The sequence below is a fragment of the Canis aureus genome, chromosome 37 (genome assembly GCF_053574225.1).
Source record: "Canis aureus isolate CA01 chromosome 37, VMU_Caureus_v.1.0, whole genome shotgun sequence".
NCBI classification, from domain to species: domain Eukaryota; kingdom Metazoa; phylum Chordata; class Mammalia; order Carnivora; family Canidae; genus Canis; species Canis aureus.
The window spans coordinates 19759048-19782588 of NC_135647.1; the positions used below are offsets into that span (position 1 = coordinate 19759048).

The 23541-nt window shown below is 45.7% G+C and overlaps 1 protein-coding gene across 9 annotated transcripts in view; it reads left to right on the forward strand.

Annotated features, from left to right (window-relative positions):
- LOC144306403 (uncharacterized) overlaps positions 1-22921 on the forward strand; it is a 119130-nt gene extending 96209 nt beyond the window's left edge. For 4 of the 9 annotated variants that reach the window (XR_013373485.1, XR_013373494.1, XR_013373489.1 and 1 more), the window contains 2 exons: positions 10814-10862; positions 22476-22921. Coding sequence is in view for 1 of the 9 variants with exons in the window: in XM_077885833.1 (XP_077741959.1) it covers positions 10814-10862; positions 22476-22597 (171 nt within the window). In the remaining 8 variants the exon portion in view is untranslated. Of the gene's footprint in view, positions 1-10813; positions 11132-22475 lie in introns of those variants that run through there. The other 5 variants (XR_013373486.1, XR_013373492.1, XR_013373487.1 and 2 more) reach the window with 2 other exon arrangements.
- The last annotated feature ends 620 nt before the right edge of the window (positions 22922-23541 follow it).

Here is a 23541-nt window from a genome sequence, read left to right on the forward strand (position 1 = left end):
ATATTTATGTTCTAGTTCCTCTGTGCTTATGGCTGCGTAATCTTGAGCAAATTATTTAAATCTTATATCAGTTATTAATAGCTGCCTAACAAACTACCCTCAAACTTAGTGGTTTATTTATATTTATTTTTTAAACAATTTTATTTATTTATTTGAGAGAGTGTAGGTGCCCAAGAAAGACCACGAGGGCAGAGGAAGGGCAGAGGGAGAGGGAGAAACAGTCTCCACCCTCAGCAGGGAGCCCAACAAGGGCTGGATCTATGGGGCTGATCTCAGGACTCTGGGATCATGACCTGCGCTGAAGGCAGACACTTAACTGACTGAGCCACCCAGGTGCCCCAAAACATAGTGGTTTAAAACAAACATGAGTGTATTCTTTCTTTCTTTTTTTTTCTTTCAAAATTTTATTTAAATTTAAGTTAGTTCACTTATGAGTGTATTAGTTCTTAGGACTGTGTGAGCTGACTGATTTTTCTTGCCTGGGTTCATACCTGTTACTACATTCAGTTGGAGGCTGGGATAGAGCTGTTGACCACAGTGTTGGTTTTGTCCATGCAGCCTCTCTGGGTAAGTTGCTTGGACCTACTCACAGCACTGAAGCCTTAGGATTCCAAGAGGGAGAAAACAGAAGCTGCTGGCTCGCTTAAATCCTGGGCTCAGAAGTCCTGGAATGTCGCTGCCACTGCATTGTTTGCTCAGGGCACCTCACAAGGCCTATCTTGACTCAGAGAGAGAGAAATAGATCCCATCTCTTGATGAGAGTTGCTGCGTGCACAGCAGGGAGGAGAGGGATTTGGGGTGGCCATATTTTCGGGTGACCTACCACAACGTCCCTGGAATCTCAAGTTTTCCATTTGCCAAAAAGGGAAAATACCTATTATGCAAGGTTATTATGAAAATTCAATGCAATAATGCATAAGAAACTGCACTAGAAAACGCCTGGGTGGCTCAGTGGATGCGTGTCTGCCTTTGGCTCAGATTATGATCCTGGGGTCTTGGGATCAAGTCCCTCATCAAGCTCCCCACGGGGAGCCTGCTTCTCCTTCTGCCTGTGTCTCTGCCTCTCTCTGTGTGTGTCTCTCATGAATAAATAAATAAAATATAAAAAAAACCTCTGCTAATAGAAACCTGATACATGAAATAGCTGCTTGATAAATGGCAGTTCACTCTTCCTTCCCCTTCGTTGACTCTGCCCAAATACACCCACCTTGCCAGCTCCTATCCCAGGTGAGTCCTTTTCTATTCCCCCAGCACACACAAGCCTGAGTCTTTGCTGGGGTCTTGGGTGTCTGATGACTCAATGGATGACCAAAGGTCTGAGTATCACAGCTATAGATTGTAGGCTTGTTTGGGAGTGTTTGAGAGTGGGGCAGATATAGGGGGTGGTACAGAGGATAGGTTAAGAATGGGTCTAGGAGCAGAGTGAGGAGAAGTATGTGATAGACGGGGCACGTTGAGGGGGGTAGTGGTCCCCGTTAAGTCTGGGACCTGCTTAAGTACCTTCTATTTCCTTCTGATGTTAGAGAAAGTTCAAAGTTCACTACAGCACACATCTTTTAGGGCCATAGTTATAGACTGGTAGGGATGTGTGTGTGTTGAAGAGAAAAAGAGGGAGAGAGAGAGAGTGTGTGTGCAAGAGAGCCCTCAGGGGACATTTGGCAATGTCTGGAGACATTTTTGATTGTGCTACTGGCACCTAGTGGGTAGAGACCAGGCATGCTACTTTGCTAGAGACCAAACAACCTACTATGCACAAGGCAGCCCCCGTAGCAGAGGATCATCCAGCCCCAAACACCAAACCCTGCTAGGGGACTATGGTGATTTCTGCTGGGCAAAGAGAAGGCACCCTGTCCATCCCTCACCTCCATCAAATGAGTCTTTCCTGATGGTTTCAAAACTCCTTTAACAAGATACAAATTTTGTCATATCATAAATAGAGCTAAAAGCCTATTCATATATTTCCACAGTGTGGGCCTCTGCATGTGTGGGTTATGGTCAAAGGAGAATGCAGAGTATGATTAAGGATAGCATAGAATGAGACAATAATAAGGCATTTAACAAGAGTTAATGTTTATTGAGTCCTTCCTGCATGTCAGACCTCGAACATTTCACATTTCACATGTGTCCCTGATGTCAGCTGCCTGGTGGTCCCAAGCTCTCTCTTCCCCACAGGCCATACTTGGATATTTACATCTCCATTACTTTACCTTGGCTTCTCCCTCAGCGGGAGCTCCTGTCCCTGCATGTGCTGTTCCATATTCACTTAGGATACTGGAGACGGGCAGGGCTTGCATTTCATCTGGTTACATTTTGGGGACAAATTTATTGAGATACAATTCACACACCACAATTCAGTCAATTACAATGTACAATCAAACGTTTTCAGTGTATTTACAGAGCATGCAACCATCATCCCAATTAATTTTAGAGTATTTTCATCACCCTAAAAAGAAATCCTGTATTCATCAGTTAGTCATGTCCATTCCCTCCTCCCCCAAGCCCTGCAACCACAAATTCCTTTCTGTCTCTATAGATTTGTCTGTTCTGGACATTTTGTATTAATGGAATCATACAATAGATGGCCTAATTTTAGTCATACAATATGTGCCCGGTTTCTTTCACTTGATGATGTTTTTGAGCTTCATCCATGAGATAATATGTATTGGTTTTTCTTCATTCTTTTCTTCCTTCCTTTATTTATTTCACCATATAGTCTATTATATGAATATACCATATATGCTATGTTATTGATTTATGGATGATTTATCCATTCATCAGTAGATGGACATTAGATTGTTTTCACTTTTTGGCTATTATGACTAAAGTTGTTGTGCCCATTTGTGTGCAAGTTTTTGTGTGGACATATGGTTTTATTTATTTTGGGTATAGCTAGGAGTGAAATTGTTGAATCCTATTATGTTTTGAGGAATAGCCAGTCTGAGTTCTAAAGCATCTGTGCCATTTTACCTTCCCACTAGCAATGTATGAGCTGTTATAATTTCTCCACATCCTTGCCAACACTTGTTCTTATCTTTTTGATAGCAGTCATCCTGAGTACCTTTTTTTTTTTTTTAAGGATTTTATTTATTTATTCAGGAGAAACAGAGAGAGAGAGAGAGGCAGAGACCAGGCACAGGGAGAAGCAGGCTCCATGCAGGGAGCCCGACGTGGGACTCAATCCCAGGACCCTGGGATCACGACCTGAGCCAAAGGCAGATGCTCAACCACTGAGCCACCCAGGCGTCCCTGAATCTTAGTACTTCTGGTTACTTCTTGCTCCATTAAAAAAATAAAAAAAGTCTGGGAGGTGCCTGGCTGGCTCAGTAGGTAGACCATGTGACTCTTGTTTTCAGGGTCATGATTTCAAGCCCCATGTTGAGCATGGAGCCTATTTAAAAAAGAATTATAAAAACCGAAACCTGTTCAGTTCCTAATCTCACATCTCACCTTCTGTGTCTGTTGTCTTCTTTCTGCTTTACATCAACTCCACAGAGTTCCTTCCTCTTGCCTCAAAAGATAGTTGTATGTAGCAGAGTTTAATAGATGATTTGGGGCTATGAGGGTAGATGAGGAGAGATGTCACTGCACAATACACAGAATCATTTAGAAGTAAAAGTGCAAATGATCCCCGAATTATGGGGGTTTAGGATTTTTTGACTTTACGATGATGTGAAAGTGATATGCATTCAGTAGAAACCGTACATCCAGTTTTGAAATTTGATCTTTTCCCAGGCTATCAATAGGTGGTAGACACTGTCTCCTGATGTGAGACTCAGCTCCCAGTCAGCTGAGTCATGGGGGTCATGAGGGTCAACTGCCAATACACCGACAGCCACGCTGCACCCACACAGCCTTTCTGTTTGCCAACCTCAGGACAGTGATCAGTCAATGACACGGGATAGTCAACACCTTATTGTAACATAGACTTTTGTGTCAGATGATTTTGCCCTACTGTAGGCTCATGTAAGTGTTCGGGGCAAGTTTAAGGTTGGCTAGGCTGAGCGATGATGTCAGGTGGGTTGAGTGTATTAAACCCATTTCGACTTAGAACATGTTCTTTTTTTTTGACTTAGATATTTTCAGCTTACGATGGGTTGATTGGATGTAATCCCATTGTAAGTTGAGGAAAACCGGTATTAGTTTCTTTAAGGTTCCCCAGTCATTGCAGACTGGAGGACTTTCACAGGAGCCAGTTTTCCTCTTCGGGATCTATGGCTTCCTTCCTTGTGTTGGTCACCTCTCTCCCTCCTCTGCCGTTCGCCTCTGAGTCCCATCACCCTCACTCTAGGACTCAAAATCCTTCCTGTTCTATCACACAGAACACTTTAGCTCCCTAATATCACCCTCCCCCACACCAGTCTGGTCCTGGAACTATCTCACTGCATCCAAGATATCCTACGTATTGCTAAACTGGGTAGTTTCTCTGACAAGGATTTGACATCAGTTTTTTTTTTTTTCTTTCCTGAAAAATTCCACACAAGCAAAAGCAAAAACAAACAAGTGCTTCAAAGTCCCACCACTACCAAAATATGGGATGAAGAAAACAAATCTTTCACCTCACCCCAGCCCATTCTCTAAAAGTAGGCATGAATAATGAGCTGCTAGGTATTTTCCACTTTTTTCCCCAGAACTTCTATAGACATGCATATATGTGCATAGCATAGATCATGCTAGACGTGGGGTTGTAACTTCACTTTTTTCATTTAACAATATATTATGGACATATTTCCATATTTGTTTCCCTTCTTTTAATAGCCATGGTATGAATTTACCTTAATTGACTCAACCGTTTCCCAAGTGATGGACATGGATGTTGTTTCCAACCCCCAATGATGTGATGAAATCTTCAACAGGTGCTTTTACCTTCCAGGGCTGGGACTAGGTGGCTGAGGCATCCCAGGCACACTCAGGGCACCCGGACAACCTGCAAAATGAGAACCTCCTTCCATTTTGCCCTCAAGGCTCACCTCCTTTGCCTCACCTTAATCCCAGGTCTATTACCTCTTATCATTCAGTTTCTCTTAGAAATATATGGAATGAAGTAGGGTTCTAATCTCCTTCTCGGTTGTTCTTATGTATTGAGTTGCTTATCCTTTCCCTGGTGAGTTGAAATGGAATCTTACTCTATATTGGATTCATATACATGTATTTATATATACATATATACATATATATTTCTGAGTTTTCTATTTTGTTCTATTAATCCATTTATTTTTACTCTATATACCTGTATAGTAAATATATCTATGTCTATATTTATCTATATCTGTATTTATAGAAATAGATATAGATCTTTAAATATGGTTCCACTTTGCGCCCAGCCCTACAGACCCAGCCCTTCCTTAGAGCCAGTCCTTTTTCAGAAGTTACGGATCTGGCTTGCTGGTTTCCCTTCCCTGCATTTGCCACCATGCCAGAGGCTGTTCGCCTTGGAGCCCTGCTGTGGAGACGGGTATGGCCCAGCAAGCCACACAGTTTTGATTGTAACAACTCTATAATAAGCTGCAACACAGAGCAGGCCAAGTTCCCATCACATACTCACCTTTTTCAAAAGCTTTTTGGCAATCATTGAACATTTATTCTTCCATATGAATTTTGGAATCATTTTGACCAGTCCCACTAGCATTTTAATTGAAGATTATTTATTTATTTGAAAAAGAGAGCGAGAGAGTGAGCATGAGCAGGGAGAGGGGCAGAGGGAGAGGAAGAAGCAGACTCCCCCCTGAGCAGGGAGCCCAAGGTGGGGCTCGACCCTAGGACCCTGAGATCACGACCTGAGCCCAAGGGAGACTCTTAACCAACTGAGCCATCCAGGTACTCCATTCCCTCCTGCAAACAAACTTTTAAAGTCATGCATCACCTCCTTTACTCCTCATGCCAACCTGCCAAGGTAGGTACCACGGATGAGGAAGCCGATGGCAGAAAAGTAAAACGTGGCACTGTACCTTCCATTTCAATTTAGGACTGAAAAGTCAAGTGCCCTGAGTAAGTCACTTGACCCCAGAGCATGCTCTCAAACACGCCTACGCACTGCAGAATAATGATGAGCACACAATCATGGGGTCCGGGCAAGGCAAGAGGCTGTGACCGGGAAGGAGCCTGCTGACAGATGTCCCCCTTATGGTGCTCCCAGGTCTGTCACCAGGACCGTGCTAAGGCCCCGTTTCCCGGGCTGCTCTCACCCAAGGAAGAGCAGACACAGCTGAGTCATAGGTGGGAGGTCTTGTTGGGAGAGTCCCTGACCTCCAGAACTGATGGAATGCTGAGCGCATGTGACATTCAGGCCCTGATGGCCAAAGCCTGAGACCCTGAAACGTGGACCCGAGAACCGAGCAGTGGAAGCAGGAGTGGCTTCAACAGATCCTCCAGTGATGCACTAGGGGATTTTGTGCTTCCTGTTCCTGGCCCTGCGGGTTCTCTCCAGGGCTGAGGGTCCCGGTGGTGGCAAGGGTACCATTGAACTCTGCGCCCAAGGCACGTTGGACTTCTGTCCAGGGCCCAGCCACTGAGACGAAGAGTTGCCATCTGGGCAGGAGCTGGTGACCCTGACCAGCGGCAGGAGGAAGGGCTCCTTTTACACCATAGGCAGGAATCTGTGTGAAGCCCAGGGATCCCCTTGGGTGCCTCTGGGGACCCCCTCCCCTGTCAAGACTAGGAATAGACTGTCCTAGCAAGTTGGAACTGGGAAGGCTGTAGGACCCTCCAGGAATGAGGTCTGGATCCCAGCACCAGGGAAGCCACAGAGATCTGCCAAGGTGAGAGGTGACAGTGAGAGGACATCAGGCCAGGCAGCGGAGGAGGAAGAGGGCAAATATGAGTTTGGACCTGACATCAGGGGGGCTGCACTCTGTCCCTCCAGCTTTCTTCTGAGGTTCCTCTGAGGGGGAGAGACACATGGGGGCTTTGGAGGGGTCGCTACTTGAAACTGAGGAGAAACGGATCCATGGCGTGTTACGGGCTGAACTGTGTTCCCCCAAAAGCTGTAGGTTGTGGTCCTAACCCCAGGACCTCAGAGGCTGGTAGGATAGTTGCAGACAGCTGTCTACAACGGGAATTAACCTGAGGTCGTAGGGGTGGCCCTAATCCAGCAGGACCAGTGTCCTTACAAGAAGAGGAGACTGGGACACAGACCGCACAGGGGGAGGACCAGGTGGGGCCCCAGGGAGAAGACGGACACCTGCGAGGCGGGGAGAGAGGCCTCAGCAGGGACCAGCCCTGCCAGCAGCTGGATCTGAGCGTGGCTTTCAGGTCTGCGAGGCAGCGAGTTTGTGTCGGGTAAGGCCCTGGCTCTGTGGCGTCTGGTGCGGCTCCAGTATTCATGGCAGGAGTGGACCGAGGTGCCCAAGAAAATGGGCCCCATCACCAGGTGCAGGGGTGTAACCGGCCCTCCCGGCTGCTCTGAGGCCCCCCTCCTTTCCCTCCTCCTCCGCGGCCTGGGCCTCTGCCCGGTCAGGGGCACCTGGGCCTCTTCCAGGGCCCGGCCTTGGCTCTCGCACGTGTGTCCCCTGGCGTTGCTCTCGCCTACCTGACCCTCCCTCAGCCTGGGCTTCTCAGGTGTGACCTATTAAGCCCGAGCCCCCCTCTCTCCCCCTTTCACAGCTGGGCAAGTGGAGGCCAGCCTTAGAGGACCCCCTCCCCACTCCACCCCTCCGCCCGCGTGCTCCTGCCAACGTGGCCGCGCTTCTGCAGGCAGTTGCGTTTGCTCAACTTGTATTTCATAATTAATTTTGTGATAAAGATATCTTTCTAGCCCTCCCCTTGAGAAAGTACCTTTATTTTATTTTATTTTTTTGCATTTTATTTCTTTAGTCATGAGAGACACACAGAGAGAGGCAGAGACACAGGCAGGGGGGAAGCAGGCTCCCTGCGGGGAGTCTGATGGGGGACTCGATCCTGGGACCCCGGGATCATGCCCTGAGCCAAAGGCCGATGCTCAACCGCTGAGCCGCCCAGGCGTCCTTTAGATCATAAATTCACATCCCCCCTTTCTGAGGCATTTCCTGCGTGGCACTCGTTGGCACTGCTTGTCCTATGACATCCCATGATGTTTTCCTGACTTCTCTCGTCGGTTGCCTGGCGCATAACTACTGAATAAATGAGTGAATGGTCTCAAGATCTACCAACCTCACTGCTCCCAGGGTTGGATAGCGGAGCCAGTGAGCATTTCTTCCGCTGTGGCATCTCTCTTGCTGCATCTTTAAATGCTCACGAACTTTCTGGAACCTTTTCTAAATTCGAAAGTCTGCGAGAGTGGTTTAGATGGAATGAACTGAACCTGAACTGGACTTTCAGGTTCATCTGTCACGTTGAAAAATTTGGGAACTCGTACTGAGCCCGTCAGCGCTAGAAGGCGGGGACACCCAGGGGCCAAGCAGGTTGCGGTGACGACTGTCTCGCTCCTCCGTTTCCTACTAACCCAAACTCTTGGCTGTTCAGTGGGAAATGACAGCGTCACTGTCATCTGCTGTTGAGGCTCGAACGTCGGAGTCCTGGAACAGCAGAGTGTTCTCCATTCCTCCCAGTCACACACTCCACTGGCTGCTGATGGGGCTGGGAGGTGTAGAGGACACGCTCCTTAACTGGAGTAACTGGTCTGCTCCCCCCACTCCCCTCCACTCCACCCATGGCTGCCTCGCTACTCCTTCCAGAAGCACGCTGGGCATGCTCCCACATCAGGGACTCCGCAGTCGCTGGCCCCTCTGTGTGGGAGACTCTCTCCCTGGATCCCTGTGTGGCCCACTCCCTCCCCGTTTCCTTCCTTCGGGGTGTCTTAGCATTTGTGGGGTACCTCCCAGAGCTCCACCCAGACACCTGGAAGGGGTCTGTGGACAGTGCTCTGTAGTCAGAGCTCTCCAGAAATTGCTAAGGCCGAGGAGAGACCCCTCGGTGGCTCACACTCTCTCTCTGGGGACAGCCCATGTCCAGGGGCATAAGGCCTGACCCGCTCATCCCTTTGGGACAATTCTGAAAAGCCCCTCCGGCCTCAGAGCTCCCCACCTGCTCATCGAGGCCCTGCTGAGCTCCCTCCCAGCCCAATGCCCCCCTCTAACCCATTGTGTGGGGTTGATTCTGAAACTACTTCTTAACTTCTTGCCTGAAATCTCTGTCTCTGAGTCTACTTTGGGGAGCCCAAGCTGTGAAAGCTTTCTATTCAAAAGTCACTTTCTCTGGAAGCTTTCCCGAGCCATATCACCTAAAGGTTCATTCCACCCCCCCGCCCCCGCCCTGCAGCACCAGTATTCACACCCCCTTCCCAGATTTATTCTCTCCTTGGCACCTGTTGCAATCCAACATCCCATAATATTTTACTTGTTGCTGTCACTGGTTGTCTGGCATATAACCTCTGAATGAATGAATGAATGAATGGCCTCAAAATTTAGCATCCTCACTGCTCCCAGAGTTGGATCGCAGGGGTCAGTGAAAATTGCCTCCACCTTGGCGTTATCTCACAGCATCCTTAAGTGCTGGCGAACTTCTCCGGCACCTTTTCCACATGGGAAGCCCCCGGGGGTGGTTTCGGAATGAATGAACGTGTGAACTGGACGTCTGGGTTCGTCCTGTGTGGTGTTTGGGTGGTTGGGGGAAACAATGCAAGCTTCACACTCCTAATAGTTAATTTTGGAGAGGCGGCAGCAGCTGCCCCCAATGAGAGAGGATTTGGATTGTTTTTAGTGATTGAGGCAGCAGATAACCAAGGCCTGGTTCAAAGTACAATGTAATGAGTGTGAGTCAGAACCAAGGTAGGAAGTGTGTTCGCTGGGGCAATCACCTAGCTCAACCCTTAGGGCAGGGTCAGGATATTGTTATATGAAAGAAAGAAAGTAAGAAAGAAAGAAAGAAAGAAAGAAAGAAAGAAAGAAAGAAAGAAAGAAAAGAAAGGAAGAAAGAAAAGAAAGGAAGAAAGAAAAGAAAGAAAGGAAGAGAAGGAAGAAAGAAGAGAAGGAAGGAGGGAAGGAAGGAGGGAGGGAAGGAGAGAGGGAAGGAGGGAGGGAGGGAGGGAGGGAGGGAGGAAGGAAGGAAGGAAGGAAGGAAGGAAGGAAGGAAGGAAGGAAATCCTGGAAGCCCTCACAGCCCAGCACCAGCCAGAAGAACATCACACAAGGCTTTGAGGCCATAACTGCACAGCTATGGGGGGGGGGGGGTGTCCAGCAGGTTGGGAGCTGGAAGCCCAGCAGGAGCTGTAGAAGGGAGGGAAGCCACCCCACCCCCACCCTCAGGGAGCTCTCATGCTTCTCCAGGAGAGGTGCTCAGGCTGCGGCCTCAGGCGTTCAGCAGTGGTGACATTGGGGGAGGCGCTGGGGCAGAGGCCAGTACTGACCTCAGGCAGGTGCCAAGAGGAGACCAAGCGCCCCAGAACCGTGGGTGCGAGCGCCAGTGGGTGGGGGTCTGGGAAGGAATCCCTTCCTGCCCCTCCACCGGCCCCCTCGTCCTTCTCCTTCTCGAAGGAGCAGGGCTTTGGTTTAGCACCTGGTGCAGTTTGGGCCTCTGTCCTCAGCGTTACTGAGCAACTTGGCTTTGGCTGGATGGGGGCACTTAGTGACACATTTACTTTTTGAAGTCAAAGTATGACATGTTTACAGCACTGGCTTTCAGCGAACTCCCACAGTACCAAGGTTATATGGAAATTTCTGCCAAATTAAACCTGTATACCTTCTTTAACACATAAAAAAAAAATAAGGCTTATTTTTGGATTTCAAAAAATTTTACGTGTCACTGTTGGCAGGCTCTAATATTTAAATGATATTTTTAGGTATTTAAAGGAATAAATAAATAAATTCAATCATTCATTGTATTGTATTGTGTCTTTCTGTAGGGTATCTGGAGGGATGTGAAGCCAGTGGTCTACCTTCGAAGAGGAAAAGGTGAAACAGGCCTCCTGAAGGATTATCGTAGTTGTTGTGGGATTAGTTAGACCAGTTCTGTCCACTCCGGCAGCCACTGGCCACATGTGGTTTTTGAGCACTTAGACTGTGCTACAGCCAAATCAAGATGTGCTGCACAAACATACTGGCTTCTGGGGATTTAGCACGACAAGAGAACACAAAATATTTCATTAATAATTTTAAGTATTGATCCCATGTTACAAATATTATTTTGGTTACATTCGACTAAATACAATCTGTTACTAAAATGAGTTTCACTTGTTCTTCTTTTCTCTCTCTCTCCTTTTTTTTTTTTTTTTAAACTTTTCTTTACTGCGGCTGCTAGAAACTTCAAAATCACTCCCCCCACCCCCCTGTGACTTCTATCCCCTTGCCATTGCTTAGAGCTGGGTCAGCCCCTCAGAACTGTTTTGTACCTCCAACTTTCTGTAGAAACTTGAGTATTGGGTCGACTGGGTGGGTTGCTCAGTGGTTGGCGCTTGCCTTCTGCTCAGGGCGTGATCCTGGGGTCCTGGGATCGAGTCTCGCATCAGGCTCCCTGCATGGAGTCTGCTTCTCCCCCTGCCTGTGTCTCTGCCTCTCTCTGTGTGTCCCTCATGAATAAATAAACACAATCTTTAAAAAACAAAATAAAACAAAACAAAAACAAAAAAAAAGAAACTTGAGGATAGACACTCTTTGTATATTTAGATTCAAAATACTATAAACAAGATGGGGCGCCTGGGTGGCTCAGCCAGTTAAGTGTCCGATTCTTGGTTTCAGCTCAGGTCATGATCTCAGGGTCCCCTCATGAGATTCTTTCCCCCACTCACTCCCTCACCCTCTGCTCCTTACCACCCCCTTGTGCTTGTGCACTTGCATGAGCTTCTCTCTCAAATAAATAAATATATAGGTAAAATCTTTTTTAAAAAAAACCAAAACACCAAAATACTATATACAAGGGGGCCTTGAAGAGTTTATCAATCTGGGCTTTTTGTTGGAAAATTGGAATTTTTTTTCCCCCAAAAGGTAAAACTTGACGTAACAATGGGTGAACGTGTAAGGTAGTTCAGACAGAGGTGTGGGGTGGTGTTGTCCACTGTATGGAGTTCAGTCAAAAAAACCTGGGGTGAAAGGACAAGACAGTGGGCGTGTGGGGAAGGACCCTGCACCCGCGTGGGCCGTCTGACTTCCAGCATTCCTTCTGCCCCTCAGAGAAAGAGCTGAGAAAAATCACCACTTACAAAAGTGCAGTGTCCGTGCACAGGGTCGGGGGGCCTGGGGACCCCATGAATTGTCCAGCCTTGGGAGAACAAGAGCTGATGAGTGTCTTTTCATTCAGATTCTATCAGAGAAATAGAATTCTCTGAATATAATCATCTCTGAACTCCTTTGAGCAGGGAGGTCACAGGTGTAGGGAAGATGTTAAAAAGTAACACGAAGACCACTATATGGGAAGCCTGGTTATTGTAGTCCAGGACCCCTCTTCTCCTGCAAGGACTGAATTGGGATATAAATTACGGCCTATGGGTTCCCAGCTGTCTCCCCACTGGAAGCCTGTGCGTAAAATACGCCGTCGGAGCACTGATGCGAGGTATGATTAGCAGAAGCGCACAGGATTATGCTTATGGGTGTCTGGAGGATCCTCAAGCTGAGAGTTCAGGCAACCTAGGGGGAGAAATAAAGCCTCTCTCGGGTCTCATTTCGGAGTCAGGAATCCAGACACTGGATTACTTAACCGCATGAGATGATCTTTTGGGTCTGATTTAGAATCTACAAAAAACAAGGAAGCCAGCCCTAGGGATGAGGATGCGAGCTAGTGCTTTAACCCTGAGTCACATTCAAGGGACTTGCTCTTTGGGAAAGAAGAGTTTTAAGTTAGCATCTCCCGCAACATCGAGTTACCTTCTATGAAGGATTTAGCCGGGTTGTTGCTTTTACTTGAGTGGCATTGATTATTAAGCACAGTATTTTCATTTTCATTTCACTGCATGAAATAATTTCATTTTCAGTACCCAGGGTATCCAGCGAGGAGCATGCCAGCCCCCATTTTTTCCCTTGTCCAGCACTGAAAGACTGTTCATACCGAATCATTTCATAACTTCTTCAGTCGTATTTCAACATATCTCCCGGTTAGCTTGTGTGGTTGTGTAGTAATTCCAACGAACTCAGAATAGGTGCCTGCCTGTTATACTTCATAAATAAAAAACAAAGACTTAGGGTCTAGACCAATTATTCACTACGTATTTCGCACAGAATACCACTGAGAGCCTTGGGTGTGGTGAAGTGGGAGAACAGAAGTAAAAGAAAATTTTTAATCTGGTGCAATTTTAATCTTAAATGGAGACATTTTAGATAAATACAAAGGAGAGAGGGAAATGCGTGTCACACTTTCTTTTTCCTTTTGTCACAGCTATTTTTAATCTTGATTGTTCCAGAAGACTGTGGCATTCCTGAGACTCTACTAGGTCCAATTATAGCCGCCTCTACACCCTTCCCTTTGCGGAGAAACACTTGAGTGTATGGGTGTATTTTTTTTTTTTACTTCTTGGCCTTTTCTCCAGATGTCAATTTATAACAGGTCCTACTCAGCCTATCAACGTCTATTCCCGTGAGATTTCTCTTAATAGTTTGGGCACTGGAGCTGGACAGTTGAGTGCAAGTCTCACTTGTAAGCTTATGAGACCTTGGGCAAGTTCTCTACTCTTTCCAAGCCACATCTGTTAAATAGGCATAATAATGGTGCCAGCTTACAGGGCTGGGTGAGGATTAAAAGAGATTATTCACATACACCCTCAGCCCAGAGTCTGGCACTCAGTACATCGTGGCTATATTTACTATCCCTCCCCTGCCAACCTCATCCCGGCTTCCTATGGAGCAGCACACCTCCAAGGGTGAGCCGGGAGCCTCCGCACCTGCATCCCTGGGGGCCCGGGAGAAACGCAGATTCTCCATCCACCCTCCGACCTTTGCCATCAGAATGTCTAGGGTCAGGATGCAGCAGTCTGTGTAGACAGGCTCTCAGAGAGGTTTGCAAGCATGCTCAGCCGAGAGGCACCCATCTGGAGATCCTACTGTGCGCTTCCTCACCCTGACACTCGCCTTGCTCTTTGACTGGCCCCACCTCATTCCTGGGAACAGTAGAAGCTGCAGGTGTGGGAAGAAACGGAGGTGGGTTCTGGGAAAGGGCTGTTGACTCAGTACTTCCGGATGGAGAGACAAAGGGTGTGGAGGGTATGGGCCCAGCCCTGCCTTAAGCAGGCAGCAGAGAGGGGAGCTAGAAGGAATTTCTGAGTATCCCTGCAGGAAGCTGGGGAGAATTAGGCGGGCCCTGCAGGGCAGAGTGCCCGACTCTTTAATAAAGGGGATGCCAACCTGCCAGCCCGAGTGCCACTGGGTGCTCCTCCCCCCCCGGATCCGCAGCTCTCCCTGCCTGGCATGGCTCGTGGCGGCCCCTCCCGTGGGCTCTGGGGGAGAGGGCCGCACTGTCCGGCTGCTGGGCCTTTCTTCATGGCTCTACCTCTGCGACCTCCACCTCCCATCTCCAGCAAATGTTTGCCCTCGGTGCTACCCACTTCGTGTCATGGCTATCATAGTCACGTATTTGACTCACCTGGGAAATTGTAAGCTCTCTCGGGCCAGGGCTTTATTTATCCCCTCAACCACTATTTACTAAGGGTCTACTGTGCCCAGGCTTTTCCTCGGGGCTGGTGAGATAGCTGAGAACAAGGACACAGCCAGTACCCTCAGTCCAGGTGACACCACCCCACTGGGGCTAACCCAACAGCCTCCCCAGATTACTTTACTTCCCTGCCTCACATCCTTTAATGGCTTCCAGACATGTTTAGAATAGAACCCGTACTCCTTTCTGTGGCCTACAGGGCTCTGTATGCTTCCTGCTTTCACCTCCCTGCAAACAGAGGTCCCATCAGCCTCCGAACCTGTTCCTGCCACAGGCTTTGGCCCCTTCCTCCCCTTGGGATGCTCTTCCCCAAACCCCCAACGTTCGCTCCTTCCTTCTCCTCCTCTCCTTCCTCCATCAAGTACAACCACACGGTTCTGATCATCATGACCAACTATTTGGCTTTAGTTTCTTGGTAGCATTTATCATTGCCTAAAGTTATATTCTATACTATCACATTACATATGCTTTCCTCACTTGTTTCCATCAGTTTCTTCTAGAATCTAGAAGCTCCCTGGAGGCAGAAACTTAATTGGCCTGTTAGCTGTTCTCTAGTGCCTAGAGTGTGGTGGGTACCCAGGAGGAAACTGAATGTTTTGTGAATGAATGAACCTATGGACAAAAGATCACATTTATAGAACTTCTCAGATTCTGGTCCTGATGTCAACTCCTTTCTCCCCTGCTCCCTTGGAGGAGGTAGAGGGTTTTGAAAGTTCAGCAGGTTGGAAATAGGATTGTCCATCCCCAAGGTTCCTTAAGGTGTCAGTGACTGACTTCCAGGGATCCTTGCTGGTCCTTGTAGGAGTCCCTCACAGGATGTCAGGAGATAACAGTCATTGTTACAAATAGCCTTAAGGGAAATTTGCCATTGACTATTAGTCTGAGAATTATAAACATTCCCTGATAATTTTCTTAGTGTATAGATACTACTTTAAGCGCTTTCAAAATATTCTTTAGTGCCAAGATTGATTGATTGATTGATTGATTGATTGATTGATTTTAGTGTCAAGATTTAGAGTCAAGACAGTAACACATTGTGGGCTTGTCTTAGGTTATTTGTCAGAAAGTACCAAGTCTGGGTAGGTGGATTTTCCAGAATTATAAAGCATCGACCTTCTTAATCCTGAAATTGAAACACAGATATGAAAGTCGTCTTGATAGAAGACTTTTTCATAGATTAAAATGCTTATCTGCACCTACATGTTACGTGAACTGTGTTTGAGGGTGGTCTTCACTGAGAGGAAGGGTCTCTCTCTGTTGGAAACTAGAACAAAGGAAATGATTCCCAAGGCATTTATGTTGGAGGGTTTTTTTTTCTCCCTCTTATTTTTCTCATTCTCCTTCCTCTTTTCCTCACTTGTGATGTGGAAATGCAAAAAGTTCCTCCTCAGCTTGGTGCTTCGAAGTCTCAAAGGGAAAAGTAAACAAACTTCTACCCTATTAGCAGATTCTGTGTGACAGATGTTCACTTAAACAATCACAGACACAGAGAGACCTGCAGGATGTTTCCTTAGGAGGGGCCACTCGGGACCGGACTTCCCAGTTTCCAGCCCAGCACAATTCTTCTTGGTTTTTGTAGAACTCTTGATGCTTCGGTCACGTAAGGAAGATTTTTATAATGTACCATCTTAACACACTGTCAAGTCACAACACACCCAAGGAAGCGAGGAGATGGAACCCTTACATCATCAGGGGAGTGTTTCTTTGTCCTAACAACAACAACAACAAAAACATTTTTTTTTTTTTTTTTTTTTTTGCCATTTCTAGAGGCTTTTGAAAGAATTTTCCAAATTAACTCAAGTTGCCAGTGGTCTGCATCTGTCTTAGGAGGACATCTTCCTTAGAAGAAAAGGAAGAGTCCCTGATTTCCTTGCACAGGAAGGAGCTTACTTTTCAGGAGGACTTTGTACCTCCTGTCAGTGATAACTCTTGCAAGTGATAAGAAACCTGATCTGAACAGACTTCAGCGAAACAGGAAATTATGCTGGCTGGGGTCACTATGTGGTCCAGGGTAGATCGGGTGTGGCTTCAGGTGTGACTTTATTCAAGCCTCAAGGGATACAACCCAGGCCTAGTTGTCTTTCCTTTTCTCTCCCGTGTGCCTCCCACACATGGGCTCTCCCCTTTCAAGGTGACTGCCCAAAGCTCTCAAGGTGAGAGCTCCCGGGTTCATATATGGCAGAAAAAAGTGAAGACCTTTGCTTTGGTATTCCCAGGCAGTCTTGCTGCATCTCACCATCTCTGATTACCAACCAGGAGCCTGTCCCACCCCCCTCTCCACCCAATCATAGTTCTGGGGCATTGATATGCTGATTGGCTTAGATTCAGGTCACATGAGTACCCCAGAGCCAATTAACTTCACTTAAAGCCAATGAGATTAGAGGACTGGATGACCTGCAGGGGGTCTCTGGCCAGATCTCTGCTAAGTACTGTCTGCATGGTTATGGAAGAGACAGACTAGGGAAGAGGTGGTGCATATATAATTTCTAAGATATCCTCATACTTTCTTTTGGTGAAGATTTAGCCAGACGTAAAAGTTTCCCTACTGGCATATCAAAATTACCGGGGGATTTAGATTCCATAGGTTTGGGATGGCACCCACTGAGTGTAATAAATCTCTTAAATTCAATCTGTTTTAAGACGATCCCAGATGATTTGGAAAATTAAATGGAGTTGGGAGCTTGTCTGTGCACCCCTGTTCTTGGCAGGACCAGCTCCAACCAGAAGTGATCTCGGTCCTTCTCTGCCCTCTGTCTATACCTGTATATTCTGCTTGTACTGTGGTGCTTCTCTATGGGCTTCCCCTTTCAAAATAACGAACCCTTGGAGTGTGGGGATCATGCTGTTCCTTGAATCCTAAACCTTCACAGGCCCTCCTACAGTGCCTTATGCAGAGGTGGCGCTCTATTTCTGTTGTTTGGATCAAAATATGAGTGAATGGAACCCTTACGCTTCCCCCTTTTTTTCCTTTCTCTTTGTTTTTGGCCTTTTCTTTTCCCCAAGATGTCTGTCCTTGGGAAGCTCTAACAAACTCCAGCTTGATTTGCTGACAACGCCTTGAGATGTTATTTCTGCAGGGTTGCTTAGGTTATAAGGAGAGGTTGTTGGAAGACAGGACATTTTAAAGCCATAATGGTAAATGGAAGCAGAAAGAAGGACCTGGAGGACAGAATTTGGGGACTCTCCCCTTCTGAGAGCTCCTTTATTTTCTGAATTAGAAACATTTGAATCTTTTCTTTAATTTCTCTGTTACAAAATGAGGGCAGAGACACATGACCATAAAAATAGTAGAACAAAATTTAGGAGGACAGGTATGGGTTCCTTTTTAAATAAGACAGGAAACTCAGAAGTCATTAAGAAAAAAAAATAGAGAAATTTGACTACAAAAAATTAGAAATATCTGTATGGAAAAATATGCTTTAAACAACATTGACAGATGACAGGAGAAAAAATGATAATGTTTACCACCACAGAAGTTTACTATTTGATAAGTGCTTCCAATTTGATATGAGAAAGCTAACATCCCAATAGAAAAATGGGCAAAGGATATTGCCTGTAAATAGGTGACCTATAAAAGAGGAAATACAAATGACCACTGTGTGTGAGAACATGTTAGCCCTTACTTCAGTTAGGGAAATAAAAGCGAAATTAAGCAGATGTCAGTTTTTAGCCATCCATTTTGCAAAATTTGAAACAATCCATAGCATCCAGAGCTGGGAGGTTTGGTGCAATGGGCAACTTATCCATTGCCAGTGGGGGTATGCATTGCTGTAAATGTTTACCAGAGTTGTTTGGAAACATCTATAAAATAAATGATGTTTATAGTCTTTGACTGAAACACTAATCCTATTTCTAAGAATCTGAACTAAAGCTTAGAAAAATGAAAGCACCAGGATGTAGGATCACAGGTATAAAGATTATTTCAGCTTTATTTGAGGTGGGGTAGGGAAAGAAACACTGTATATCTCATCATAAAGGAATATGCATTCAAACTATGGCATATCATGAAGCTAATAAAAAGAATAAATGAGATCTATAAATTGGGGGTGGGGGGGCCATGATATAGATTAGATTGTATATTGGAATACCACTTTTATTAAAAAGTGATAGAGAAAGAAAACCCTTTCCATATGTGTTCATATTTCTATATGTTTATGAACTCCTAGACAAAGGTGTGAGGGTTAGGTACCAAACAGTTAACACTGTTCCCTTAGGGGATGGGATTACAGTGCGGGAGGCAGGCCTGCCCTTAACACCCAGAGGTGGTGGGCCCGAGGAGAGAAGACAGATGGAAGCTTGGCTTTGTCTGCTTCTCAGCTTTTCGCTCTAGTGCCCTGTGCACCTGAAGAGACTTTGTGCACATGTGTGCTGGCATCACAGCCTGCCTGCTCCCCACAGCTGCTCCTGGAGTCTCTGAGTGCACTCATCCTGGGCCAGGCTGCCCATGAACGTGTCCCAGGGTGGAGGGCGGGGGTGCTCACTCATCCTAGGTGAGGGCTTGAGGTCTTTTGGGCAGGGAATTCTAGCATCCTCAATACCTGGAATATGGTCTAATGGAGTCACAGACTCCAAGTTACTGCATCCTTGGCTCTGTAAACTCCTATTGCATTGGTGAGGCTTAGGAGTCTAAAGCAGAGAGCTAGAACAGGGGTCCTAGTGGCCCACGTCTAAGAGGGTGGGTACAGGGAAGAGGGGGAGATGACTAAATACTCTTCTTTATGGATCTCTAAATTATTGACTCTTTACAATAAATTTCAGGAATTTTAAAAAATTTAAAAAGTATCCCCTTAAACATTTTATAATTTTTTAATTTTTAAAAAAGATTTTCTTTACTTATTCATGAGAGACACACAGAGAGGGGCAGAGACACAGGCAGAGGGAGAAGCGGGCTCCCTGTAGGAAGTCCAGTGTAGGACTTGATCCTGGGACCCCCAGATCACGCCCTGAGCTGAAGGCAGACGCTCAACCACTGAGAGTTCCCCCTTAAACATTTTAAAGTGAAAACCAAGACCCTAAGAGGGAAAAATATACTCAGCTAAATTCATCTCTAATGGAGAAATGTCAGACACCATTGTAAGTGTGAGTAGGAGAAAGAGTTGAGAATGTCTACCACTTCTTCATACCTCGTCACTCCGTCTTGCCATTGTTGCTTTGCTGTAAAGTCAAGGGGCATATATGTCACGAGGTCAAGCACATATACATACATAAACATTTTTTTATATATAAGCATTTTTTTGAGGAGACTTATCCACCCATCGAATATTTACCAAGGGCCCCTCATGTGTCAGGCAGCGTTTCAGGTGCTAAGAAAATAGCAAAGAATAAAATAGCAAAAATGCCTGCCCTCATGGAGATAGACATCGAACAAAATGAATAAATAAAAATAGAAGTGTGTTAGAAAGTGCTAAAAATGAAGTCAGGACAGAATAAGGGATAGGGGACTCTAGTTTTACATAGTGTGACCAGGAAGGTCTTTTCCTGGGATAAGATGTAAATCTCAATCTGTAGGAAATGAGGGAACCAGGTTGAGAAGGGAAATTAGGTAAAGTGACAGACTTGTGCAGCTCACTTTCTCCCCCGTGGAATTGATTAAACGTCAAACCAGACATGAAGAGACCTGGAGGAAACTCACATGCATATTGCAAGATGGGAGAAGCCAGTCTGAAAGACTACATACTGTGCAACTCTAGTTATGTGACATTCTGTAGAAGGCAAACCTAGAGACACAAAAAGATCAGTGGTTGGAGGGGAGAGAGGTAGGGGGGATAGGTTGAGCACAGGGGACTTTCTAGGGTGGTACAGTTATTCTGTATGATTCTATAATGGTGGATGCATGACATTACACATTTGCCAAAACCTAGAGAACTTTATAGCACAAAGATTGAACCTCAATGTACGGAAAGTAGCAACAATTTTTTTTTAGAATGTCAGAGGATCCCAGGGAGGAACAAGGATTCTAACTATAATAAAAATGTATGAAACAGCCTCATTAGGGGAAAGATGCTAACCTAAGTAATACTGGGGATGAGCAGAATCTGTAAGACTAAAGGCAAGAAGAACTGCACTAACTACTGGACACTAACTGATAACATTGTTTCCCACAGTGCTGCAGATCACAGTTCTCTTTCTTTCTTTTTTTTTTTTAATTTTTTAAAAAAATTTTATTTATTTATGATAGTCACAGAGAGAGAGAGAGAGAGGCAGAGACATAGGCAGAGGGAGAAGCAGGCTCCATGCACCAGGAGCCCGATGTGGGATTCGATCCCGGGTCTCCAGGATCGCGTCCCGGGCCAAAGGCAGGCACCAAACCGCTGCGCGACCCAGGGATCCCTCTTTCTTTCTTTTAATAATTTTTTTTTTTTTTTTTTTTTAGAGAGGGAGAGAGAGACAGAGTAAAAACAATGGAGGGAAGGCAGATGGAGAGAGAGAATCCCAAGTAGTCTCCATGCCCAGTGAGGAACCCGATGTGGGGCTTTAACCTTGAGATCATGACCTGAGCTGAAATCAGGAGTTGGACTCTTAACTGGCTAAGCCACCCAGGTACCCCATTCTGATGATATACATGTATACCAGAATGGAACATTAAATAAATGGTTGGTGGATGATAGGAACCAGGTTTCTTTATTTTTTATTTTTTATTTTTTTATTTTTTATTTTTTTTTTAGGAGCCAGGTTTCTTAATGTGGGAATGGGTATTTACAGATGTATAAGGGGAAGAGGCCAAAATGGCCCATCTCGTAATAGGTTAGAGTTGGAGATGTCAGTAAAAAATCATATTTTACTTAACATTGATATAGATAGTTACATATGGAAGTATATATATGAATGTATATATATATGTGTATATATACATATATATATATCTATATACATGTATAATATGAGTTGGTATAACCACAAATATTTCTTTGCACTATTCTCTGACAGGGCCTAAAAACAGAAGAGGAAAAAAAAGTATTAGTGAATATACCTTGGTTGCATTCTTGATTTCAAATGCCATTTTCTAATAAAAGGAACCAGGGCTTCTTGGAGAGTAAGGACTGGGGTTACTTTCTGGCACCTTCTAATGCCAAAAATTCAGGAAGTCTGTCCCCTTCCCCAAACCCCACCAAAATGAGGGTGAGGGTACAGGAGACAACCAAAAGAACTCTCCTTGGCTAAAGCAGAAACAATTTGAGCAATATAAAAGTAGAACTGGATTACAGCCCAAAGTATAATATAAATATTCACGAGTCCATATTAATATAAATAAATAGATGAATAAGTAAATAGGGAGGATAGACAAATCTTGGTGCATAGGAATTTCAAATACTTGTACACTTTACCCTCAAGGATGTGGAAAGAACTGCCCAGGTAAGGACTGACCTCCTTCCAAAGAGTACCTAGAGTTTGGGAAGATGACATGATGGTGAATTGTTGGGGGCTCTGGGGCGTGGGTTGCAAAGACACTCCTAGAATTTAGGGAACTGTTTCCTTGGTGCAGATGGTGGAGTCCTGACAAACTCAGGTCTATAGATCTTTAATACACGTGTGGCCTGGTTGTGGCAGGGCTGAGGTGTGATTTGAGGCCCTAGGCAAGTGAAGGTGACAGGGAATTTGGTTTTTGTGGCCGGAGGTGCTGGTAGGGTTTGGAAGGAATCTTACTCTGGCCTGAGGTGGGAGGAGAAAACAGTGGCTGGGGACAGAAGCACTGCAGGATCCCGTGGCAGCTGGCATTCTCAGGCTGGCTCTCCCTTCTAGGACATGTCCAAGACCTACCTCCTTCCAGAGAGTAGGGTATGGGAAAAGAGGGGGGAAGCATCTCTTGACAGTGGAGACAGCTGACAGGGATGGCCTCAGCCAGGTGGTCAAAGTCAGCATCAACGGAAGTAAGTTATGTTGATGGTATGTGATGAGAATGATGCTTACCCTCTGTGCTCTTCCTCCCCCAGAACCAGAATCCCAATCTAATCATGAGAAAAACATCAGGCAAACCCAACTGAGGGACAATCTACAGGATACTGAATCGGTACTCCTCAAAGCCATCAAGGTCATCAAAAAACGGGAAGTCTGAGAACCCATCACAGCCAAGAGGACTCTGAGGAGATGGCATCAGGAGATGTAATATGGGATCTGGGGGGATGGATGGGGACAGGATACAAATGGAGGGAGACTTAGGAATCTGAACAAAGTGCGAATTTTCCTCCAGAATAATGTGTCAGTATTATTATGTATGCAATATTATTAATGATAATTAATTGTAACAAATGTACATACTGATGTAAGATGTTGATAATGGGAGAATTGGGGTGTCAGGTGTACGGGGACTCTGTATTATCTTCTCTGATTTTCTGTAAATCTAAAACTGTTCTAAAAATGAAAGGCTATTATATATATATATTTAAATATTTCTTTTTTTAATTAATTAATTAATTTTTAAAAAAGGTCTTATTTATTTATTCATGAGAGACACACACAGAGAGAGAGGCACAGACACAGACAGAGGGAGGAGCCTGCTCCCCATGCAGGGAGCCTGATGTGGGACTCGATGCTGGGACTCCAGGATCGCACCCTGGGCCAAAGGCAGGCGCTAAACCACTGAGCCACCCAGGGATCCCTATTTCTTTAATTTAGAGAGAGAGCTCAAGCAGGAGGGGCAGAGGGAGAGGGAGAGAGAATCTCAAGCAGAGTCCATTCTGAGTGAGGAGCCCAATGTGGGGCTCAGTCTCATGACCCTGAAATCATGACATGAGCCAAAACCAAGAGTCGGACGCTCAACAGACTGTGCCACCCAGGTGCCCGTCTATCACAGATATTTTTAAACTCTTGTGAAATTACAATCGTGACTTTTAAACCCCGGTTTTGTCCAAGGGAAATGTAGCTATGGGCTTTTGTACGCATGGGCTCCGGAAGGACATTGTTAGCATTTGAAAACTGGTTGCCTGGATCCTTTTGCAAGTCATTCTGTGGCTTTGGAAGGCTACAGAACACGATGGGGCTCCCAGAACATGAGTGGCC